This window comes from Carettochelys insculpta, chromosome 2 (genome assembly GCF_033958435.1).
Source record: "Carettochelys insculpta isolate YL-2023 chromosome 2, ASM3395843v1, whole genome shotgun sequence".
Taxonomy (NCBI): Eukaryota; Metazoa; Chordata; order Testudines; family Carettochelyidae; genus Carettochelys; species Carettochelys insculpta.
Genome location: NC_134138.1, coordinates 74,220,092 through 74,245,075, shown reverse-complemented (window position 1 = coordinate 74,245,075; position 24,984 = coordinate 74,220,092). Strand labels below are relative to the sequence as shown.

Here is a 24,984-nt window from a genome sequence, read left to right as displayed (position 1 = left end):
CGTGGCTCTCCGTGCCGCCGCCGATCAGCTGTTGCTGCGGCTGGGGGCTGTGCGCTCCTCCCGTCCCGCTCGCTGTTCCTGCCGGCAGGGATCGGGCTGGGGAGACTTTCCTCCGTTTTTGCGCTGATGGGGTGAGGGAGGCAGCTTTCCTTTTATGGGCCCCAGAGGGTCCCTCCTGCTGCAGCCGCTCCGGCACGTCTGGCTGGAGGGCCTTGTCGAAGAGCAGCATTTTAAGCTGCATCTCCCTGTCCTTCCTTGCTCTGGCTGTTAATTTTGCACAGAAGGAGCATTTCTGTGTGACATGGGACTCCCCCAGGCACCTTATGCAGTGACTGTGCCCATCAGATGCTGGCATTGCCTCTCGGCAAGACTCACATTTCTTGAATCCTGAAGAGGCCATTGTTGGTGAGTCTTTTAGTTGTTAATGGGGTACTTAGCACCTTCTCTGTGCTCTTTTCCCCTTCTCCCATAGCCTGCCGTGGCAGGAGGGCTAATGGCCCTGGCCTCCGGTGCTCCGCTTGTTACTAGGACTGGACTGAATGCCGTCCCGCTTGTTGTTTCTTGTTTTTGTTTTGTGTTTTTTTGTTTGTTTGTTTTTTTTGGGAAAATAACAACTGGCTAACTGAACAATATAGACTAAGAACTTGAAACTTTAAAGAAAAACAATTAAAACCACTGAATACGCTAACTTGGCCATAGCCTAGTCGGATTCCGTCTGCAGCCGACGGCGGTTAAGAGGAACTGGCGGGGACCGGATCGCGCACATGGCCAGGAGCGTGCAAGGGAGTGGCGCGCACCGGCGCATGCGCGGTCCGGCAGAAACTGCTTGGAAGATCCGATCTGCGGCACCGGGCAAGCCCGACACCTAATGTGGAGCACCCACGGGGACACTCGAAGAAGAAACAGTTTCCTGCTCTGTAGGCTGGGAAGAAATACAGGATTCAAAATTGGCTATAGATAATAGATCAGTTCAGAGGTGAACATTTGGAACACTTAATTTGCAGCAGCAAGTCACTAGTATCTAGCAATCTAGACAACTGTTAATGTCTGCACCAAGACAGATCAGCGAGACAATGAGTTTTGCATGAGAAGCACAAGGACAGTGTTTTCTTAACAGAATGTTATTTCAAACTAGTAGGTGAGTTTGTTAGGGATGCTATAGCTTTATAAGAGAGAATTCTCCACATGGATAATTTAAAGATTGTTTTATGTTGCTAAATTAAAAGCTTTGGTGCTAAGTGACTAGGGGATGACAGTTTGTGAATGATTAGAAGAGTTGGCTAGAGGTTTAAAGATACCAAAAGTAAAAAAGGTTGCATTTCTTGCACGAGTTTTCCACATTTAAATGAAAAGGTTTTAAGGAAACTCAAATCTGAAAATATTTACTGTAAGAACTAATTTGCTAAATTTCTGCTTTCATCTTCATATTTAGTCACCAAAAGATGACACTGTATATGAATCAATGAACCTAAGGCCAGAGTGACCCTTATGATTACCTGGTCCAGGGATAAATCAGTGCTTCAGGAGTCACATAAGCAAACTGACTTAACCCAAAAGACAGTAGTAGGAATATACTAGTTCATTTACTATAGTACCATTATTATATATAAAGTATGACATGGGAAGAAAAATTTAGTTTATAGCATATACAGTAGGGTCTCAACATTTGCAATGGTTCTGTGTTCAGAACTCATACATGTTGATTTTCACAAGTGGGGGGGATGGGGCAGGAAGCAAAACTGAATGTTAGTTAAGTTGAAGACGACATTGTATGGTATACATGACTGATTAGATTTCAACTACCTCATGGGTCATGATGGTGATGTCCACTTCCTCTTCTGAAGAGCTATCAAGATCTTCATCAGGAAGTTCTTCAGCAGATATGCTGGCATCAAAATGTAATACAGGCCTCCCCTCCTTCCCAATCAGTCTTGGGGCAAAATATTCAAAGGTTTGGGGGTGTACTGCCTGAATAACCTGAAAATTAGTGAGAAAATTCCATTTACTGGGGGAAAACAAAATGGCATTTCTTTTCAGCATAACTAATGTAGTTTCTCAAACATCCATCTAGTAAAGAATCCATTAAAATACATGTGCTTTATTTTCCAGAGTTGCTATGCTTCACTAAGCAGATATTTGGAAAAAACTTTCCAAGAATGTTAACTTTTAGCACATTTGTCCTGAATGACTAAGACCAATTGCCTAGGCCAGGGGTGCTCAAAGAGGGGAGCAGGCCCACTTGAGATGCCAGGGGAAGATATGAAATTAGTAGCAGGGGCAGCATGATTGGCTGCTGGGTCTCAGGCTCATCCATCCCATTAAAAGTGTTGAAATATGCCACTGTTTTTACTTATATGTATTTACATTTATATACACCAGTTAGTTTTTACATTCTACATACATATTTTCTTACACATGCTGAAAGTTTTGTTTTGTTTTGTTTTTTAAAATGTGAACATAACCAAAATTTCCACCACTTTGGATTACATTAGACAGGTTGGGGGACCCTGCTAGCTGCAAGGATGAAAAGTGGGGCCCCAACGTAAAAAACTTTGCTCACCCCTGCCCCAGGGTAGCTATTACAGATGCAGCAGAGAGGTTCAGATGTCAACCCTGATGAGCAAATTTAAGAGCAAGTCATGGAACTTTGACAAGCAAGCTCTACCCAACCCATCCAGAGAGGGAAGAGGACACTCAAAATACAGAAAACTGTACAATGAGCAAAATGTCAGAAATCCTCACTTAGAAACACCTAACAATTTCTCAAGAGAAAAAAATTTACATTTAGAAGTGGGGTTACAGCCCCAAAACTAAAAACAGATTCTCCTTGGATAAAGGAAAGGCTCTTTCAAACAGCTCCCTTACAAGAGTAGGATGATGACCAGCAGGAGGCAGCCTAGTAACTGATTGTGTAGGACAGCTGTCCAGAAGAAACAGGGAGTAGATCAGTGTAAGATCAAATGCCACAAAACCCTTTAAGTGATCAGATATGGAGAGCAGGAATTAGCAACTATTTCCACCTAATCAGAGGGGTGGGCATCAAAGGGGGAAGAGTACAAGTGAAAACTGTCCAGTACCTGAGAAAAATCCTATTCAAACATTGCCTCTCAAAATCATTCCATGTTCCTGCTGACCAGAAGGCAAGATAGAAATAAGGAAAAACAAAACACAACCCCACCCCAGATCATGGGCTTTAAATAAGATAATTTTGTGCACTAGAGATCTGTTCAGGGTATCAGTTGTAAGAAACCAGAATTCCCTCTGCTTATAGAGCCTCCTAAACCTGCTGTTAAAGAGCTTTGACAAAGTCACTAGCTTGTGCAACTCATTTAAAAATTCATAAACTTGTACATGCACACAAACGTATGATTACAATTTAACTATTTGCACATCTACAGGTGGCATAACACGGACATCACTCTGTATGGTCACACTAAGTAACTGCACTTAGTTTAGTGCATACTAATATAGGAGTGTAATTTTTCATACCTGACTGGAGACAGAAAAATAAAGGTTAAAACTACGGCGGGGGGAGGGGAAGCACACTGAAACCTTCTGACCAGGAGTTTCTATTGGTCAGTAAACCTAGGCTTTTCTGAAGCATTCTTGCACTTAACTTCTGAAGTAGACTTCTACTTACCTGTTTGGCTATAGCAGAAAATTTCATTACATGTAACGTCTCATTGTGAGTGGAGGCACACTGATTAATGTTGACAATCATACAAGCTTTGCCTTTACCACAGAAGAAGGGTTGAAACAAGCGGGTGAGTTTACTCTCTCTGAACGGAATATAGCTTGGTTTCACTCTTAAAGAGAAGATCGTACAGTTTCCATGAAGGAGGCTGAGTTGTTGTAATATGACATGCATAGCTGACCAATAGCTTTTCTAGATTAATTTCCAGAAACACACTTGTACTTCTCTATAAGAACATCCACGCTTGAATGCAACATTCCTCAACATATTCCCAAATACTGCCCAAGGAAAGATCTAGGCAGGTATTAAAGTCAAGAAAGAAGGAATGTGGACAAGAAGTCTGTATTTTTGGACAAAGATTGTTCTCCTCACCAAAAAAGGAGATACTCAAAGAAATCTCATGCCAAATACAGTTTCTGAACCGTAAGGTGAGAATACTTGCACGGACTGAGAAAAATCTACACAAATATTGTTCACAGTATAGAAGTCACTGGTTTGGCAAATTAATGTCTTTCCTACCATATTCCCCCCGCCCACACATACACGCACGAAGTAGAATGATTAAGTTTATTATAGCGATGTCTGCAACAAACCTATTACTAGATATGTATGCTAAAGTGAATCACTGCCCAAGTTTACAGAATCACTGCCCAAAGCTGTGCATTGCATGGTTACTCTTTCAGCTGAATTAAAAGTCAAGTTCTTGTTTTAAGTCTGACTTACTTCAAATTCTGCTTCAGTGCTGCCATGCATTTCCCAAGAATAAAGAGAGAATTATTAATATTTCCTGCTTCTTTTAGTCTGTCTCCAAATGTTTGTGTTTTATTGCACCGTTCAGATCCAGCCAAGTCACAAAGAGACATTCTAAAAGAAAATTAAATCTGCAATATAAATATTGTACAAATTACATAGAATTTAACCCTTTATTTTCAGATGCGTGATAACCACTAACTCTCTCAACATTTCTGGCTACACACCCAAGATGCACACCACTGAGTACCTTTTGTCTAACGTTTCATTGTTCAGTAGCTTTTAGTGCACAGAAGGCAAGAAACATGGTTTTGTATTGAAGGGAAGGCATTGTACACCCATGGTTCCCAACCCTTTCAGTAACATGGCACACTTCAATGAGAAACAATTCCACGATACACCCACTTTTTCCAGACGAAATCAAGGGCTCATAAGTGTCACACACATTTTCTATGATTACAGTCGTACTGGCAAGGTTTGCAACACAGTATACATAAAAAGCTAAACAAGGATCAAATGCATTAATGCTTCAAACCACAGAATAACCATTTTAGACAGTGCGTGCAGACAGAAATTTTCAAAATCTGCTCAATGCCATGCTAGAGATGTTGAGTAAGCAAAAGCAAGTTCTCCTCCCCGACAGCTTCTTGGAGCCAGGATGTGACATTTAAACTGCATCCCAGATCCAGTGGGCTCCCCTTCTGCCTTGTCAAAGGGAATGGGGCTGGGCTCCCCACCAGCTTATTTAGGCTGCGAAGCAGCACTTCAGCTGCCTCCAGGCACAAGCAGTGTCCTGCAGGGTCAGCATTTCCTCTCATGGCAGTTCTGCAAAGAGCCACTACAGGAGAGAAACTGATGAATCCCCTGCCAGCTGGGACTCGGGCAGACTTGCCGCTTGAGATCCAGCTAGCATGGGGTAAGTTTCCACCTCCATCTCTCCCCCTGTCCCTAACTGCCACTTGGCTCTGCAAAGAGCCACAGGGAGGGGAAATTGACTAAATGCAACTATGCACTTGTATAGTTTTCACAGCACGCTAGCGTGCCACAGCACATTGGCTGAAAGCCACTGTTGTACACATTCCAGAATACAACTAGAATTAACACACACTGCAACAGCTAAATACTGACATGAGTATTTTCATATTCCATGGAGAGTTAAGTCAATACCATAACTCTTACTTAAAGAGAACAAGCGCATTCAGTACAACATTCATTTAATTATTTAGTACCAGCATGGATAGCATCCCAAATCTCTCTGTAGGCCTATTCTTACAACCACTTGGTCCCAAATAGTGCTACCAATTGAACTGTGAAGCACTTTCACCTAGAAAAGAAACACACTAGGGAAAGTACTTTGATCATTCGTCTCATCAACTTCAGTGCTGTGCTAACTTCCTCTTGGGGGGAATTCTGCACCCCTGTGCATGCACAGAATTCATGATGCCCTAGATTTCCTTGCTTTGCTAACCCCTCCCCAGCCCCCACTGACAGGGAAGCTGCAAGGGCAGCCATGCACCACTCCCTATCAGTGCAGGTGTCATTTCAAGCACCTGGCAGAGTGGTAAATCACCACAGGGCTTGGGACACCCAGCCAGTGACTCCTATACTGAGCTGAGATCAGCTGCTAGTTCCAGCAGGGTTGGGGGCAGAAAATGACAGGACTCTCACCTTCCCTGTAAAGAAGTGGCTGGGGCTGTGTCAGTCCCACCCCATAAAACCTCCCCTGGTTCCAAGAAGCTTGCCCTCCCCTGCTTCCTGCCACTATCCCTCCACCATACAGGGAGCTACTCCCTCATCTATCTGTGCACCTGCACATCCCATACCCAGACATCCCTACCAATCTTTATCTCGTATATCCAGAATTCACAACCTCCATACGCCTCACCAACCCTCAACCCCTGAATGCAGAGCATCTCCCCACCAAGCTTGCTGCATTCAGACCAACACCAGATACCATCATTGACCCCAATTAGCTGCACCCAGACACTCAAGCATAGATCCCTCTGCTGAGCCCAAGCCATCTTCACTTGAAAGCCCCTGAGAAGTCAGAGCCCTCCCATTCATAGGCTGAGGTGGGGGTAGCCACCCCAGGCTATGTGCTTTCAGGGACACAGCAGCCACCACAGGCACCCTATAGGTGGGAGGAGGAGGAGGAGGAGGATTACCTGGGGCCAGAAGTTGCGCTTTACAGCAGCAGATCACCCTTCCCTTCACCCCCCACTGTACTCACTACAGGGGAAGCAGCAGAGGCAGTCTGCTCCGCTCTGCCACCCTCCCAACCTGTTACGTTCCCCTTCTCTGTGGCAGGCTGTGAGGGTGGCAGAGCAGAACAAGCAGCTCCTCCTGCCACTGGTGTGGTGAGTGGGGCAGGGGAGACAACCCCTCTGCTGCTACTGCCACTGTTGTGAGCAACACCTGGCCCCAGCTAATCCCCCAGCCCTGGTCACAACACCCCAGCACCTTGAACCACCCCTCCCGCCCCCCCCCAGCCTCTGTGCTTCCAGATCTACCCACACTGAACTGCCCGAAACCAGACTGTCCCCCACAAAGGATGCTCTCTAGCATTCATCTGCCTAAGAGAGTAAGATATCCTTTCATCTTCCTAAAGTCCTCTGTTTTGTTCTTCACACTCCCATTAAATTCTAGAAGGGAGAAAAGGATTCTATAGCTATCAACTTGCTACGCAACTCAGTCCCTGTGAGCTCTCCATTCTGTGTGCAGCCAGAATCAGGAGACCTCAGGGGAGCAGAGGGTATAATACATTATCATGACCAGCAGGCTAAATTAAGGCTGCCTACTCAAAATTTGACATTCCCCAATTTTGAAGAGCTTGATTCTGTACCTAAATGTTTCTTAAGTTGATTAAAGGAGAAAAAAAATCTTGTTTTTAACCACTTTACGTTTAAACACCCATGTCCTGATCTCATGCAGCATCGGTAGAGTCTGGATTCAACCTTATGCACCGCAGCACAGCTCAGTCTGACGCTCACTAGGTTATACAACAACAACAACGAAAGCCAGTTACCATGAGGGGTGATCTGGTGAGGTCACTATCTGACTTGGGGAACACAGCCAAGCCTAGCTTCCTCTCCCTCCCTCTCAGAAGATAGGAAGCTCCTCCCCACAGTAGGCAAAAAACAGGATTTTTAGGGGAAGCTTGTTTTGTTCTCCCAGCTTCCAGAGAGGCTGTTATCACTGGGGCTTCTTGAACAGTACCACTGCTGCACTGGGGTTGGTCTTGGCCTACCTTTAGGTTAGAAGATCCATGTTCAACTATTTGAATAGACTGCCAAAAGTTTCCCTGAGGAATACAAGCTACAGATGGAAAGTGGCAATTGTTGTAAACTTATCAACTACATCTGAATGAAACTTAATTGGATCAATAAAAGGCATCTTTCTGGTTCCAAGACACCCACCCACCCCTGACACATTTCAAAGGCTTGCTGCAAACATGGCTCTGAAATACACAGTGGTCAGTAAATGCTTACAATTCAGCAACTATATGTACTAGTGAAATCTCTCTGCCTCATAATGAATTTTACTGTATAGTAGAGAGGTAAGATACTTACTCTGAAACTCCAAGTATACGAGGCTCATCTTCAACAGTTAGTCTTAGTAATCTGATAGAATATATGCTGTGACTGTAGGAAAACAACCAATTTATCAATTGGGCTGCCAGCTAGAGTTATGTTCAACTTGATCAAGTATTTTATTTTACAAGTTGAGGGATGGTTAAATAGGTACAAAAGAAAATTAAGAAACAGGGAAATAAAAGTAAGGACAATATGTGCACTCTTTTGAACAGTTAATGAAAGTCAATGTATTACCTGACAAAATAATCAAGTTAAAGAGCTAAACAGAGGTTAGTGACAGAATTTTAGTTAGCTACTTCAGAGGGGAAAAAGTGGTTCATAATTCACACAAGCTGTTTGGCTAAAGCAGCATAAAGAAGTCTACTGATCCATGACAGATTAGCTTTTGATCCCCAAATCCAAGAACTAGACAATTCCCTGTGTTTCGAGCACCAACTTCCTTAAATACATGGAGTTGATACAGAAGGTGGTAGAAAGAACATGTTTGTTAATTAATTCACCCAGATTTTTAACATATGCAGGATTTAATTATTGTCCATTTTACCCAGTATTCCATAGGCTTCTCTCATGATGTTAGAGTGGTACTGCACAAGAAAATCTTGGTGGTGGGGGGGGGACCCAACCCACTCAGAAAGAACATGCCATTCATATTCTAATAATTATACTCCAGCTGTTGGAAGCAGAACATTCTTAACTTTGAAATTTTTCTTCCCCATTTGATCTAATTCCTCCTATGCAGTCCGAGCTCCCCAATTGTTTCTACTAAAAAGATTGGCAGCAAGGCACTCCAACAGTTAAACAATTCCTCAAGGAATTAGTAGTTTTAGTGAGTGTAGGCCATGACAGACTCTGTAATTAACTCAAGTTAGTGTATTATCTGGAATACAAATATAACTATTCTATGAATGAAGAACCATCTGCTTTCTTAGAAGATATGTTCTGCAGCAGTTTTGGGGGGTAATAAAGTGTTGCCTTCCTCTGCTAGTGGATACAAGCAAACAGGAAATACCACAATATCCTGCTGAAGGCAGATTACTGGCCAAGGATGCTATTTTCCAGGCAGATGGACATCATGAAGAACATGGTTTTTAATTAAAAAAAAAAAAAAAAAAAAACTATCCAGTTACAAACAAAAAAAACCCCCAAGAACAAACCCTGAGTAATAGTAGGCACACCTTTTCAAAACACAAGATCCTCTATCTTTTCCCCTTACTTCCATCTCACCCAATAACATCTCTATCTTTTTGTACTGAACTACAGCCAGCTAGCTGTTATCCACAGTGACTAAATGGAAAACTCAGATGCAATATCCTAGTCTGGCAAAATGTAGACAGCTGAGCATCAGCATAAAGGCTGTACTGCCATTTAAAACAACAGGTTGAACCTCTAATCCAGCACCCTCAGGAGGTCAATATTGCCGAGCAGCATTACCAACATGCCCACTCCTTACTGGGCAACAGCAGAACAGAACATGGAGCCAGGACTGGTGGATGGAAATAAGCTTCACATGATCCCTAGGAACTTGGCCACACCCATAATAAGCAGTTGCTTGGCTAACTAAAAATCACACCAATTACAAAATGTTGCCAGATGGGTGTGCTGGCCTAGAGAGGTTCAACCTGCAGCATCTCCTGCCTTCCACACATACTGGGAAAGCAGGACAAGGAAATCCTAAGAAACCTCAGGGGGTGACCAAGCAGTTGCTCAGTACTACCTTCTGAGACCTAACAGAAGATAGCTATTCCAATCCTGTTCCATTTATTCTTACAGAGATCCATTTAATCTAATTAAATCAACATGGATACATAAATTGATCTATTTCACAGTAAGCTGATGAGACAAAAGCAATTTCTGTACCATAAGTGAAGCCTTAGAGATTGAGAAAACTAGACCTGCTTCATCATAACCCTCTGTCTTTCCCCAAAAGTAACTGACAGGCCGATACTGATACTGGCAAGAATACAACCAAGTCTCCAGCAATCAATAATTGCTCTCTTCAGAAGCACTTTCGAAGGGTTTTACAGGTTGAACCTCTTGCCAGGCAACATTTGCAATCCAGTGTAATTTTAGTTACCGAATGACCAAATATCATGGTTGTGACCAAGCTTTCTGCAATCCTATAAAGTTTGTTTATAGCCACCAGTCCTGGCTCTCAGTGTTCTGTGCTGTTATGTAGCTGTAATTTACCCCTAAACATCTAAAAGCCCAGTAAGGAGCTGAAGTGTTGGCAATGCTGCTAGACAATATTGACCTCCCAAAGTCTGGCAAATTCTCTAGTCCAGCACCAGTCAGGTCCCAAAGGTGCCAAACTAGAGATGTCCAACATGTACTTTTATATTTCAATTTAACAAAAAACAAATCAAGGATATATCTGTAGCTAGAGACGGCAAACCTTCTACTTGAGTGCTGGTTTAGTCTAGTGCAAGCCAAGCTTCGGTTCTTGTTTCCTATTTTTAATATTCTGCAAGCCTCTTCAGTACTCTGAACATTGATCCACTTTAAGTCTGTGGAAAGAGACTTATTTACAAAACAAAGTCTTTAATAATTGTACAAGAATGTCACAAAAAGTAATGTTTTTACCTTTTACATATGAATTTCCTCCTTGATCTTCACAGATTCTTAGGACTTTGCGTTTTTGATTTTTTGACATAGCCAATACATCCAGAAGGTCATACACATACTCATTATAAATTTCAAAGAAGGAAACCCACACTGCAGATTGCATTCTCTGATGCTTAATCCCACCAGCATCCAGAAAAACTGGGTCTTCCACTTTGAGCCATAAAACAAAAACAAAAAATCTTGACAAAAAGATTTAAGCACCTGATTGGCAAGTTTGAAGTTGAGTAGCCTCTGAAATTCAAATGGCAGAAAGTACCTATTATACATAACTTTGGGCAGAGGAGTTGGCTCTCACCGCTCCAAATTTTTTTGGAAATAAATAGCTAATAAACACAAATACTTGAGCACACTTTACAGATTGGCCCCACACAATTAACATTCCCCATAAAGTCATCTGTAACTCAGAAACAAATTGCTGGTTCCCCTTTTTTCTCCTCTTATGCCAATGATCAATTTGATGTTTCTAGCCACAAGTTTTGATCAAATCACTTTTTGCCTAGCAAACAAAGTCACCAACTAAAGGTGCCAAAAAGATGAGAGGATTTTTAATTTTCTCTTCTCTTCCACATTTCACACTTTGAAAGTGGGTTAAAGAGGGAATCTTTAGCTTAGACTTTAAAGGATGCTTCTACTGGCTACCATTTATAAGATTCTCTGCTTCCATTCCCTTCATTCTGAAAAAATGATTCCAGTAGACACTTTCATTTTTACCATACGAATTCAAGTGCATTCACCTCGTGGTTCAGAAAGCAGACAAGTTGAACTACAGATGTCAGAAGACTCACATTCCAAGTTGTACAATGAAGCATTTTGAACTATGTGTTTTGATGTATCTTCTAGGTCCTTGAGAAAATGAAGAGTTAGTCAAATTAACATATCATATTTGAAGAGACAGTACAACGTTTCCCTGAAGAGTTAGTCAAATTAACATATCATATTTGAAGAGACAGTACAACGTTTCCCTGAATTTGTCTGCACCCCCACGATACCCGTTTTGCACCTTGTAGTTAGTTCTCAAAAACAATTCAGAAAGATCACAGTTACAAAAAATTACTAAGGAGAAAACTGTAGCCATGAAGCAAACATAAGAATTGCTGGGTCATCATTTCTTGGTCCCCCTACTGACACCCACTGATCTTACTGGAAGTTTGACAAATTACAAAAAGAGCAATCATAGTAAAAGACCATTACCTGTTCTGTAATTCACATTCGAGTGATTGCTCATGTCCATTCCAAGTAAGGTGCACGCGTGCATGCCCAGTCACCAGAAGCTTTTTGCCCTAACCAATAGCCCTAAAGTTGGTGCAGCACCCCCTGAAGTGGTGCTGATATGGTGACCAATATATGTACCACCAGACGACACCTCCCCCCAACTCAGTTCCTTCTTGCTGTGCAGCTGGTCCTCAGAGCTCTTGCTTTCTCTGCTCAATTCTTTAGCTAGCAGCCTATTGTAGTGTAAATAGTTCTTGAAATGTAAATAGTTTTAGTACTTGATAATAAGAAGTCCTGTGGCACCTTACAGGCTAACAGCTATTTTGGAGCAAAATTTTGCTTCAAAATATCTGTTAGTTTATAAGGTACCATAGGACTTTTGTTCTTGAAGATACAGACTAACACGGCTACCTCTCTGATATTAGTACTTGATAGTTAGTCTCAGTGTTTTAACTAATAGCCAAGGCGGGGCTTTCTGTCCCCCTTGATGCCTCAGAGCTAGGATCCAGGGCAGTTGAACCCTTTGCCCGCCTCCTTGTGTCTGCAGGACTGGCAATACAAGACTTGCACCAAGGACCAGGTAGTCTTTTGACCCCTGTCTTTCAAAGAGCTTCTCAAAATTGTGCTGCCCTGATACATATCTAAATGGATTCTTAAACCAGACTGTGATCTATTTTAGATTTGCAGGGTTTGAATGAACTGCTGGAATTTCTGCTCTCAGTTGGTGAGGGGCAAGTCTCCACTTTGAAGCGCTCCAGTCAACTATCAATCACAGCTATTGGAGACAATGGAAAGGAACAAACACTACCAAATTAAGTGTAAAACTGTAATAAGAGGAAAGCCAAAAAGACTGAGGAACAGCTAGCCAAAAAGCTCAAAAAATAAAATGATTTTTAAATACATTAGAGGCAGGAATCCTGCTAAAAAGCAATGGGTCCCCTAGACCAATCAAGGACCATAAAGCCATTGCAGAGAGACAATGATTTCTTTGCTTCAGTCTTCACGGCTGAGGATGTTGGGGAAATTCCCAAACCTGCACCTTTTTGGGGGGAAATTAAACTGAGGAACTGTCCCAGATTGAAGTGTCATTAGAGAAGGTTTTGGAACAAATATATAAACTTAATGTTAACAAGTCCCCACGACCAGATGGCGTTCATCCAAGGCTTCTGAAAGAACTCAAATGGGAAATTTGCAGAACACTAGTTTGTAACCTGTCCTTTGGATCAGCTTTCATACATAACGACTGGAAGATAGCTAACATGACACCAATATTTAAAAAGGGCTCTAGAGGTGACCCTGACAATTACAGACCGGTAAGTCTAATGTCAGTCCTGGGCAAATTAGTTGAAAACAATAGTAAAAAAAATAGAATTGTCAGGCATGTAGAAGAACAATTTGATGGGCAAAAGTCAACATGGTTTCTGCAGAGGGAAATCATGGCTTACTAATCTGTTAGAGTTCTTTGAAGGGGTTAACAAACATGCAGACAGGGGAGATCCAGTGGATATAGTATACTTAGGATTTCCAGAAAGTGTTTAACAAGTTACCTCAAAGGCTCTTATGTAAATTAAGTTGTCAGGGGATAAGAGGGAAGGTCCTTTCATAGACTGAGAACTGGTTAAAAGACAGGAAACAGAGGGTGGGCATAAATGGTAAATTTTCCAAATGGAGAGGGGTAATTAGTCATGTCCCCCACGGGTCAGTCCTAGGACCAATCCTGTTCAATGTATTCATAAAGGATCTGGAGAACGGGGTGAGCAGTGAGGTGGCAAAGTTTGCAGATGACAAACTGTTCAAGATAGTCAAGACAAAGGCAGACTGAAGAACTTCAAAAGATCTCATCAAACTGAGTGACTGGGCAACAAAATGGCAAATAAAATTTAACGTGGATATGTGTAAAGTAATGCACATTGGAAAAAATAACCCCAAGTATACTTACAATATGATGGGGGCTAATTTAGCTATAACTAATCAGGAAAGAGATCTTGGTGTTATCGTGGATAGTTCCTTGAAAATATCCATGCAGTGTGCAGAGGCAGACAAAAAGGCAAATAGGATTTTAAAAAAGGGATAGAAAATAAGACAAGAGTATCTTGCTGCCCCTATATAAATCTATGGTACGCCCACATCTTGAATACCGTGTACAGATGTGATCTCTTCACCTGAAAAAAAGATGCCCTAGCACTGGAAAAAGTTCAAGAAAGGGCAACTAAAATGATTAGCAGCTTGGAACAGGTCCTGTATGAGAACAGGCTAAAATATTGGGACTTTTCAGTTTAGAAAAGAGGAGACTGAGGGGGGACATGATAGAGGTATATAAAATTATGACAGGTGTGGAGAGGGTGAATAAGGAGAAGTTATTTACTTGTGCCCATAATACAAGAACTAGAAGACACCAAATGAAATTAATGTGTAGTAGGTTTAAAACTAATAAAAAAGTTCTTCTTCGCTCAGAGCATAGTTAACCTGTCGAACTCCTTGCCAGAGGAGACTGAAGGCTAGGATATAAACAGCATTTAAGAAAGAGCTAGATAATATCATGGAGGTTAGGTCCATAAAAGACTATTAGCCAAGGGTAGGAATGGTGTCCCTGGCCTCTGACTGTCAGTGGCTGGAGATGGATGACAGGAGACAAGTCGCTTGATCATTGTCTTCGGTCCACCCCCTCTGGGTCACCTGGCACTGGCCACTGTCCGTAGACAGGCTACTGGGCTGGATGGACTTTGGTCTGACCCAGTATGGCCATTATGTTCTTCTGAAAGTTGACAGGGAAGAGAACCCACCGAACACATAGCCAGACAGGTATATTAGACACATTGGGCTGTACATCATATACCTTCCATTTTAAGTGCATAGTTTGAGTTTGTCAGACTGACCGTATTCTCAACTTACATCAAGGCTTAGGATAAGTTTCAGAATACACCAACTTCTCTCATATAACCTTTCACTGGGACTAACATAAATCAGAATGTATCCATTGCTTTTATCTCAGAATACATTTCTGTTCCTCACATAAACCCTTAGTCATACTGGAACTGAGCTGTTTTGGGAGCCCGAGTTCAGTTTCACTGTCTCCTTTTTTATGCAAAGCATACTACAGACCAACTGAATTGAGAAGGAGGAGACCAGGGTTCTACTGATGTTATCTTAGAAACAATTACACAATAAATTGAATGTGACCCTCAGTTACCCAGTTTCAAATCAATTTTTTTTCTTTCCCCCACCCACCTGTTTCCCCATATCTGTAGCAAAGCTTAACCTGTCTCATGTATGGTCTGTTGCTCTTATTTTTCATAGGCTCCACATCTTAAAATTGACACTAGAGGTAATGCACAAGTCTGACAATGGAATTCACTGCAGCAGAGCCTTGTAAGGAAATTACTAAGCAGCTTTTCAAAAGGGGGAGGGAGAGGAGAGAAATTTTGATGTTATCTAAGGTAACAAGAATTGTTACTGACCTCTTTTAAAGCAGCAAGAACACTAGCTTTTATAGTTTCCTCTTGTTTAACCTGTGTCTCATCTAGCTTCTTTACATCATTGCTCAAGTATGGTCTAAAGTTCATCTTCAAGTATTGCCTTCGTCTTATGTGGTGAAAAATCATATCAAGAGAACGAGGCAAAATACCACCATCTTTTGGAGAACCTGTGCAGAAAAGTTAGTGTACACAATTAATCTCACTAAAAAAAAACGTTCATTGGATTTTATGAAAATTGTCACATTTGCTTTTGGTACCTTGAATAGTGAAAGTTTTGCCTGCATTAGTAACTCCATAAGTAAAGACCAGTCCATTTGCTCCATCAATGTAAGATTTTACTATATCTTTCATTGTGCCTTCAAAAAACTCACTTTGAGTGGTTTCTGGACCAAAGACCTAAACAAAAAACAATGAAGACCATTTTCAAATGATATCTTGAGCTGTTGGAAAGTGGATTGCCAAATGGTTAAAAAAACCCACCCATCCAGCCACACACGCAAACATGTTAATACTATTCACTGTTGCTTAATAAGGTTAGTTGTACAGAGGAAGCTGTACCAGCTTCATTTTCTGTATCTCCTATAACTGATCACAAATTTCTCTTGTGGCTCCATGTCATGGATGTTTAATTCCAGCTACTGAGACAGATACCAGCTTTTATTTGTGAAAATGATTCAACTGGCAAGAAACAAGAACAGCCTGAGATCTTCATCACATGACAAAAGCATGCAAGAAGAATCACCTATACTTGTATTGCAAGGAAGGAGGGAACTATATGGAACTGTGAATCTACAGTTCAAATATTCTACAGAGAAAGATCAAATCTGACGCTAGGCCTGAGTCTACATGTCAGATCTTCCAGAAGATCCTCTTCCGGAACAGAACGTCTACACACAAAACACCATCCGAAAAAGCTACCCAATCTTTCAGAAAAATCACGTCCACACATGCACGGACTCTCTTCTGGAACAACAGGTCACGAAACCCCCTCACACGGGTCACGGGACCAGAGTGCCCTTCCAGAGCACCAGTCACACAGCCCATTAAAGAGCCCCTATCTGCACAAGCTGTTGAGGCCCATCGTGCTGTCCACAGCACAGCTCACCATCTTGCCCATGTGCCAGGCATGGACCCTGAGGTGCTGCAGCAGCACAGGCTCACAATGACAAGGGTGCTGGGGAGTCTTGTGGCCACCCTCCTTGGCCTGCTGCAGGAATGCAGTATGATCTCTGAGGGCCATGGGCCGGCCCCCAACCCCCAACAGCCCATCCCTCACGTGTGGGCCCACACCACCAGCAGCACTGGTGGGACTGGGTGCTTATGGCACAGTGGGACAACAAACAATGGTGGCAGAACCTGCACATGATGAACGGCACATTCCACGAGAGATGCGCCTGGCTGGCTCCCCTGCTTCACCACCAGGACACGGGGATGCAGCCATCCCTCCCATTAGAGGAGCGCCTGGCCATTGCCATCTGGAAGTTGGCCATCCCAGATAGCTACCACTCCACGGGGCAGCAATTTGGGGCGGGTAAGTCCACTGTCAGGGCCGTCATACTCAAGGTAAGCCACATGGAGGGCCCCTGCCCAGCTTGAGGAGCAGGCAGGGGGATGTCAGGTAACAGGGACCCAGGGAAGCCCACCACAGGGAACTCCCGTGCCCTACCCATACACCAGCCTGCTCCCGGAGGGGTACCCTGCTGGAGAGGACAAAGGGAGGGTTGGGCTGGGGTACCCCGGGCACACCCGTAAGAATGCACACTTTGTCCCCCGCAGGTTGTGAGGTCCCCCAACAATGGGCTTGTGCAGCAGCTCGTGAACTTCAGGGACCTCAACGCAGCCGTGTTGGGCTTCGCCAAGCTTGAGTTCCCCCAGTGCTTTGGGGTAATGGACTGCACCCATATCCCCATTGGGGTCCTGGACTGCTGGGCCATCCAATATATGACTCACGAGGGGTACCACTTGATTGTACTTTAGGTGGTGGCAGCCTCTGGGAGGCCTTCACCTGAGGGGACCCCTGAGGCAAGCCCCCAACACAGCCCCCTCTCCACCTCCCAATAAACAGCGACACAGGGGTTGCCAAACAAACTGTATGAAACTGCAAAAACACCAATGGTTGAGAACATACAGTAGAAATGTAGTAAAGTGGAGTTTGGCTTCAAAAAGGAACTGGTGTCAACTATTTACAAGGGGGCGTCTGGGCAGCTGGGGCATAGCAACCTGGATGGGGAAAAAGATGGGAGAGGAGGGGCCCCTACACCAGAAATGGGATGGAGGGCTGTGAGCCCCAGTACCCATGGCTGCCTCTCCCAACCCAGGTGTGCAGTCCCTAATGGGGCGGGGAGCATGGGGAGCTAGTGGTGGGCAGCCTGTGGGATGGCCGGGGGGGGGGGGGGGGCGGGGCCAGGGAGGGTTCCAGGAGCCAGACCACCAAGTCTCACAGGGTCACTGTGGGAAGCCCCTGGGGGGGGTAGGGCAGCTAGGGCCTCAGGTGCAGGGGAGTGCCATGAGGGCCCTGCACACTTGGCAAAGTAGCCCCACCACCTACACCCATGAGCCCCAGCACCACCATAGCTCCTCCACCTCCAGGCGCCTCTCTGGCACATCACTGGCGGCAGAGGGCAATGGTGTATGCCGCTACCTCCTCCACAAGGCTCTGACAACAGACCCTCTATGCCTGCTGGGCTGCAGCCACTTGGGAGGGTCATGAGCTGCCTGGGGGACTTCCTCCATCTCCAGCCTGGATGCTGCTGGCAGGCCCCAGGCTCCTCAGGCACATATCCATCCACAGGATGGAGCTGCCATACGATGGGGGTGGGGGCGAGGTAGACAGAGGGATTTGGGCTCCAGCCAAGCCCCCTATGGTGGTCCCCTGGCCCCCCAGGGGCCATACCCAAGGGCTGACCATGTCTAGTGGATGCCCTAGTAGTGCAGGCCCATGGCCCCAGCACAGTGGCCTGGGCAGCCCTCACTTTGGGGGTGCTACCACTTGTGAAGGGCCCTGCCTGGGAACAGGCCATGGGGTGACGGGCATGCAGTTGGGCACAGCAGGCTCCCTGCCTGGGGAGCGGGTATGCTGGGCATGACTATGCACCCTGGGGTGCTCCCAGCGTGGACCTGTGTGTGCTGGGACTCCTGGAGAGTGGGGCAGGCACAGTGCAGGGTGATCTGCAGCTAGCCTGCCCCCCCAGGGTGCACTCATGTGTGAGGCATTGGCAGGGGCACGGTAGAAGGGCCTGTGTGCGCCCTTACCAGGTGATGCACTGTGCCGCACACTTACCTGGCGTGACCTCATATAGGTCCGCTGGTGACCTCCAGCCGGGCATCTGGTTGCTTGACAACAAGGGCACAGCAATGAACACAGACCCCTCAGGGAGGAGTCCTCTCAGGGTCCCTGGGGGGCTGGCTGCTGGCCTTGCCCTCCTCCCCAGCTTCTTTGGAGGAGCCCCTGTGTTCCCCCCCAGCATGGGAGGGGTCTCTGTCACCACCATGTTTATGAGGTGCTGGGGTGGGGAGGTGTCATACCCCACCAGGATGTCCCAGAGCTCCCTGTAGTAGGGACACCTTCCAGAAGCAGCACTGGAGCAGCAGCTGCTGTCCCTGGCCTGCACATAGCAGTGCCGCAGTTCCTTGATTTTTTCCACCAGAGCTGGTCTGTGGTCCAGGCAGGGTGGTCACGGGTGGCCAGGGCCAGGGCCAGGCAGGGGCATTCCTGCCGTGCCAAGGACCTCTTCCTCATGCCAGAGTGCTAGGAGGTCCCCAGCTCTGGCTCAGTCCAGGCTGGGTCCCCATCTTCCTTGGCCGCTCCCCTTCTGCGCTACCCTTGCTGGAGTCCCTGGAGATGCCGGCTGCTTGCCACTCAGGTGCCGGGTGTGGCTGCAGGGGTGGCAAGAGTCTGAGTGCAGCAGCCCACAACATGCTGCCAGCCTCCACAGCCCCTGCTTCCAGCTGCAGGTCTCTGGGTCCTTGCAGCTTTAACTGCTGCTGGAACCAGGCACCCTAGAGTCCTGAGGGGCTTGCTAAACGGTCTCCAGCTCCAGCAGGGAGCCACCATGGTGGACCGCTTCTTCCAGAAAAAGCGGTCTGCAGGCATCCGCAAGTGCTGTCTTGCAGAAGACTTTTTCAGAGGAAGGCGTTATTCCTTTTCCAGAACTGGCATGAGGAATCCCGAAGCAGCAGCAAGTTCCAGAAGGAATCTGGAAGAAGAGCACCTTGCACGTGTGGGAACTCCAGAGATCTTCTGGAAAAAGCCAGTGCTCTTCCGGAAGATCCGACACGTAGACGCAGCCTAGGAGAATGGAATCTCCTGTACTCCTTACTGGATTTTGTACCCACACCTCAAGCAAAGAAAAATCTAGGCTTCAGATCCAAATGGGATAAGCCATACGTTCCCATACTCTCAAGTGGAAGATGTACTTTTCTAGACGTGAGTTTAAAGTAACATTCCTTCAATACCTGCACATCCAGCTGTGGTTTCACTATCCCTCTAGATCACAAAAGTTTGTGTGGTCAGACTATTTCCTTGGGCTATGTTGTTTCATACAAAACTGCCTGTGAGAAGCTTTTGTAAAAATAAAAGCAACAGAATTACTGCTTTAATTTCCGTCTCTCAGCTAAATTGAGATTTGCATCCAAGTAGAACCCTCCTGATAAATTAACAGTGAACATGAGTGCTACATGTAGTTGTTATGACACAAAAAAGTGACCTTTCAAATTTGAATTACTCCTGGTATCTTAACTTCTGAAGCAAAACAGTCTAACTAAAAATGGAAGAACAAGCCACAACTATGGTTTCCAATAAAGAAAAACTGCCTTCCTACTAAAGATCACGTCATGAAGGTTAGCATACCTTAGTAAAAGTGAACTGGTGGACAGACTCTCCAATCCCCCTTTCACTGTTTTTCATGGTAAAGGATTCTTTGGGTGCCTGCAGAGTTACTGTTTCTGAATTTTCAACAGTTACACAGCCCTAAAGCAAAGACAAAGAAGTTTTCTAAAATAGCTTTCTGCAAGAGCATATCTTTATCAAGCCTGAGTTTAGAGCTTTAAAATTATTTTTAAAAAAAGTTTTACAATATTTAAGAGGTGCATTACAACTTCAGAGATACCAATATCAGATTTATACCAAAACCATGGGTTTTGTAAAAAGTCAGCTCATACAATACCCAGGGGACCATTAAAAATGTTGCCAGGATCACCTACACTCACTGCTATTTGTAACACAAATGCCAAACTCCTGTAGAGTTTGTATCCCAAACTTGGCAGTAGCGTACTCAAAGAGATTCTGCAAACAAGATGAACTAGAAACTGACTAGATTTCTCCAAATTTTGTTTATGTACAAAATGTAAACTACAAACTGAATAAATTGGATTTGAAGTGTTTCAGTTTGAATGGTGTATGATGTTATTTGTAACCAGGGAAAAGAGAGACTTGCTCTAGAGTATTTTAAACACCATAACAGAATCCATTTGATAATGGTGGTAGTTAGAGCTGGGGATTGCAGTTCTGAAAGATTAGGTTCAACCCAATTGATTTTTTTTTTTTTTTAAATAATTCCTGGTAAATTGAAAGTCATTAAAAGTTTTATTTCAGGCTGAATCAATGTTTTGGTTCAACCTAACCTATTTTAAAAGATATAGTGAAGAGCTGATGTATGGGAGGAAAAGATAATGCCCATATACCCTGTAGCCTAGTGATTATGCCACGCAGCTAGGATAAGGATATACAAGGATAAGGACCCCAATTCAAATTGTGGAATTCAACGTGTCTTCTCAAAGTTGAATTTAGAACTGCCGAGCTGAACCAGGCTTGTACAAAATTAAGGGGCGATGAATGCTCGAGTGATCTCACAGGGGAGTGGATCATTGAGAGGGTCTAGTAGGGACATATTAAATCTACTGCTCACTCTGTCAACTCTAGTACTCCATGGGGGCATGAGGAGCAAGAGAAGTTGACAGGAAAGTTTCTCCTATCAGCCTCCCAGCATATGGATGCTGAAGAACTTCGGGGCTTAAGGTATATCGACTCCAGCTACACTATTCACATACCTGGAGTTGCCCTTCTTGAGGCAGCTTTCTCCCTAAGGGTAGGCCTGCCTTAAGTCATCCTCTCCACTGAGGACCCTAAACATCAAGCTACTGACTATTCTGGATTAGTTAAGTCTCTCCTCTGGGGATATTTCCAATTGGTATAAAATAATTCAATTAATTGGGGCAGAAACTTGAACATGGGTTTCTCACCTACCAGTAAAGTGCCCTAAACACTGGTACAAAAAACAGGGCCTAAGTAGCCACATGAAACTAGACCAGAATCATTTTTTGGGTCCAAAACAGCTTGACATGTTTGCCAAAATAATTTCACTTTAACCCCAAATTGCAGTTCTTGGCAAATAAAATATTTGTAGAGAATTTCATCAAGCTCAAATGGTAAAAGCACATGATTGTGACTGATGAGCAGAATTACCTTTCACAACACATAAACCATGACATTTTACCCTGCTTACTGTTGTCCTGTAACTAAGCTAAGTTTCCATAGTGCACTGCAGCTATTTAATTTCTGTGTTCAGCCTTTTAAAAAGTTACTTGTCATATTTTACTTCATATGAAAAAACCACACAGGGATTAAGGGTCGAACTTCATACACTCAGAGCCATTTCACTGGACATAATTTAATATGCAGTTCTAATCTTGTTCACTCACACAAGCCATACTGTAGAAATCAGTAATCATAAAAATGGCTGATAAGTAGGCTTCTAGAAGATAAGACTGTCACTTCTGAGGTATTCTTTATTTTGAGGAAAAATGCTGTCTATTCGTTAGAGAAATTATCTATTTTAGAATATTGAGGTGAAATGCAAGCGTTTCCCATAGAGCACCAAAAAACAAAAGAGTAAATTTGTAGACAACAGCCACTAACCTGAGATTCATTGCTTTCAAGCTCCATCTTTGAAAAGGGTCTAACTCTCAAATAGACTTTCAAAGGTTGATATATCTGCTCATTTAAAAATAAATAGTTAAGTCTACAGGCCAAAAAGACTCAGGATTTCAAAATTTGTTCTTAACTGCTTAAATCTCTGATATTTTTCTTACCCCCCCTCCCCCCATCATCATACCTCATGCCACCCACATTGTGAATTTTGTGCTAGTATCCTCCCCCTCATTTTCATGTCTTCTCCAAGCTGTCCCTTATGCCTAGGACACCTAGGGTGTGTCTACAGTAGGAACTAACTTCAAAGTTAGGAGATACTTTGAAGTAGCCAACAGAGAGTTTACACACTTTTCCCTTAACTTCGAAGTTAACTTTGAAAGTAAGGGAGCTCAACTTCGAAGTCCTTACTCCAGTCCCAGGAATGGAGTAGTGCCCTACTTAGAAGTAGGGGGTGTGTAGACAATCAACTTCCAAGTCTGTTACTTCAAATTAAGCAACTTTGAAGTTATTTTTGTAGTGGAGACACAGCACTACTGTGCTAACATGATCTACCTCTTTTCATTCACACAGTCAGCCCAACCTTACACCACCACCACAGAAAAACCACTGCTTCCACCTTCTGGACACTCTGCATACTATAGCTAAGTTGGTTTGCTTGCTTAGAAAATGGCAAGTTCATACTCCAGTTTAATACAGTGCAAGGCACTCTACAGGGGCCCAGTAAACAGAGAACACCTTGCCTCTACTGCCACCAAGCTAATGGCCCTCCATGACCAGTTCTGAAGGGACAGGAAAGGAAGTCTTCTTTGGTACTGGGGAATCAGTAGAAAAGAAAACATCCCAAGGTGATCTCCTTAGTTATTGACTAGACAGAGGAAGCCTTATGACCTCTCATGTCCCACTCAGCTATGCAAACAGAAATAGCATTTCCCCAACTGCTGACCATTTAGCACCTTTCATTACTATAACTCTTCAGGCTATTTCTTTGATCTAAGGTATTAAAAAAGCAGAATGGATGGCCTGCTGACCAAGAGGCATCAAAGCAGTAGGAGAGCATGAACAGCAGAACAACATGAAAAGCCAGATCCAGGCATACTACTTAAGACAAAAGGGTTACAGGTCAAATGCAAATGTACAACTGTTTGGTGCTCAGAGTAGAAGTGGGCCAAAAATAGGAACACTGGTGTGAACTGAGCTTACATCTGATGGGTGTTGGGTAGAATTCTACATGTACTTCTACACTACCCTCTAATCTGTGGGGGCACTCTCTCTCTTTTTTTTGGGTGGGAGAGCCCCTTGTTTTAAGAAAACAAGCCCTCCCATGCACACTGCAAAGCTTCTAACTCTGGAAGAACAGGGCATTTAACTCAAAATAGTAACTCAACCAAAACCAACAGCTTTCACCCACACTCTTTTTCAATTTCAAAATTGATTCAGTGTGTACTAAGTAGAGGTAATTATGACCTAATTGGCCTCCAGGGAGGCATCCCGTCATTGCTCTTTTTTCAAAACTGGGCTTTCTACCAGGAACACTCAATTTTGAAATGCTCTCAGTGTAAATGCTCTTTCCATTAAAAAACTATTTCAATGTTACAATGTCAAAATAGTTATTCCTGAGAAAGCCTGTCTTAGTTGTTCAGATGCTTTAAAAAGTGTTAATTCACTGAAGGAAATGACCTGTTTTTAAGGAAAGAGAAAAATGAAACAGGCTTTTGGAAGGGGGAGTTCACAATACAAAAGGCAAACTTATTTAGCTGCTGCTACTTGAATTCTAATTAGAAGAAACATGATAAATACACCCCACCTCCTGCTGTTGTTGTTCATTAACAGCAGAGGAAACTGACAACTCCATAGGTGAAGTTTGCCCCATTAAGTGCACATAACAGTTGGAGTCCAACAAACTGCATGCTGAGGAGGATGTATTGCTTCCCTCTCCGTTCATTTTCTTTTCTTGTGTGCATGGAGAAGAATAACAAAACACACATATAATATAATGTGCAAATGGGGCAAGTATGCAAGAAAAACATAAGGCTTAAGGAAATGTACCCCATGAAAGGCAGGGGCCAACCATGGGAGGAAGATCAAGAGACAGCCTCCAGAAAACTGGTGGTGATCTTTTTTAAAATGCTCTGCAGTGTAAGCCCAATTTTTTAAAACTGCAGCCAGCCTGAAGGAAATCCATACCACTCACTGTCACCTGTAGAACCAGACCAGAAACATGGGCACTGTCCCGTTGTTAGGAAGTGCATCTGAAGGTGACAGCGTTTCTTTCATTCCCTTTGCTTTGCAACTGTTAAATGGCATTTCCAAACTATTGTGGCTCACGTGAGGGCGCTCAGCACCCCGAGATCAAAGCAGTGAGCGCCATTCTGCCCCCTCCCAGCCCACGCAGGGCTCCCAAGGCGTGCAGCGGGAGGACACACAACAGCAGCAGCATAGGAGGGCAGAGCTCGGCCCTAACAGGCAGAGGCATAAAACGCTCTTTGGAGCGCTCTGCCCGGTTTACAGAGCGGGAGCAGAGGCTGGGCCGCCCGCCCAGGGCGCAGTGAATGAGTGGTAGAAACCGGCGCTGCACCAGAGCCCGAGGTAGAGCTGCCAGTCACCCGGGCGGGAGGAGAGACTGGAACGGCTCGGTCAGGCTCAGTACGAGCACAACCCAGACACACGCCCGCTGAAGGCTCGGAGCAGCAGCCCTGCCAGAAGGGCACG

At 44.2% G+C, this 24,984-nt stretch overlaps 1 protein-coding gene across 1 annotated transcript in view; it reads right to left on the bottom strand.

Annotated features, from left to right (window-relative positions):
- Window positions 1–24,217, bottom strand: part of LOC142008558 (kinesin-like protein KIF20A) — a 48,355-nt gene extending 24,138 nt beyond the window's left edge. Inside the window, exons 1-12 of the mRNA XM_074985786.1 lie at window positions 24,080–24,217; window positions 22,264–22,341; window positions 20,197–20,316; window positions 15,605–15,743; window positions 15,330–15,514; window positions 11,394–11,502; window positions 10,618–10,809; window positions 10,430–10,541; window positions 8,014–8,085; window positions 4,418–4,558; window positions 3,641–3,806; window positions 1,804–1,977 (exon numbers count right to left, since the gene is read on the bottom strand). Coding sequence (XP_074841887.1) covers window positions 1,804–1,977; window positions 3,641–3,806; window positions 4,418–4,558; window positions 8,014–8,085; window positions 10,430–10,541; window positions 10,618–10,809; window positions 11,394–11,502; window positions 15,330–15,514; window positions 15,605–15,743; window positions 20,197–20,316; window positions 22,264–22,341; window positions 24,080–24,217 — 1,626 coding nt within the window. The remainder of the gene's footprint in view (window positions 1–1,803; window positions 1,978–3,640; window positions 3,807–4,417; window positions 4,559–8,013; window positions 8,086–10,429; window positions 10,542–10,617; window positions 10,810–11,393; window positions 11,503–15,329; window positions 15,515–15,604; window positions 15,744–20,196; window positions 20,317–22,263; window positions 22,342–24,079) is intronic.
- Window positions 24,218–24,984: the final 767 nt, after the last annotated feature.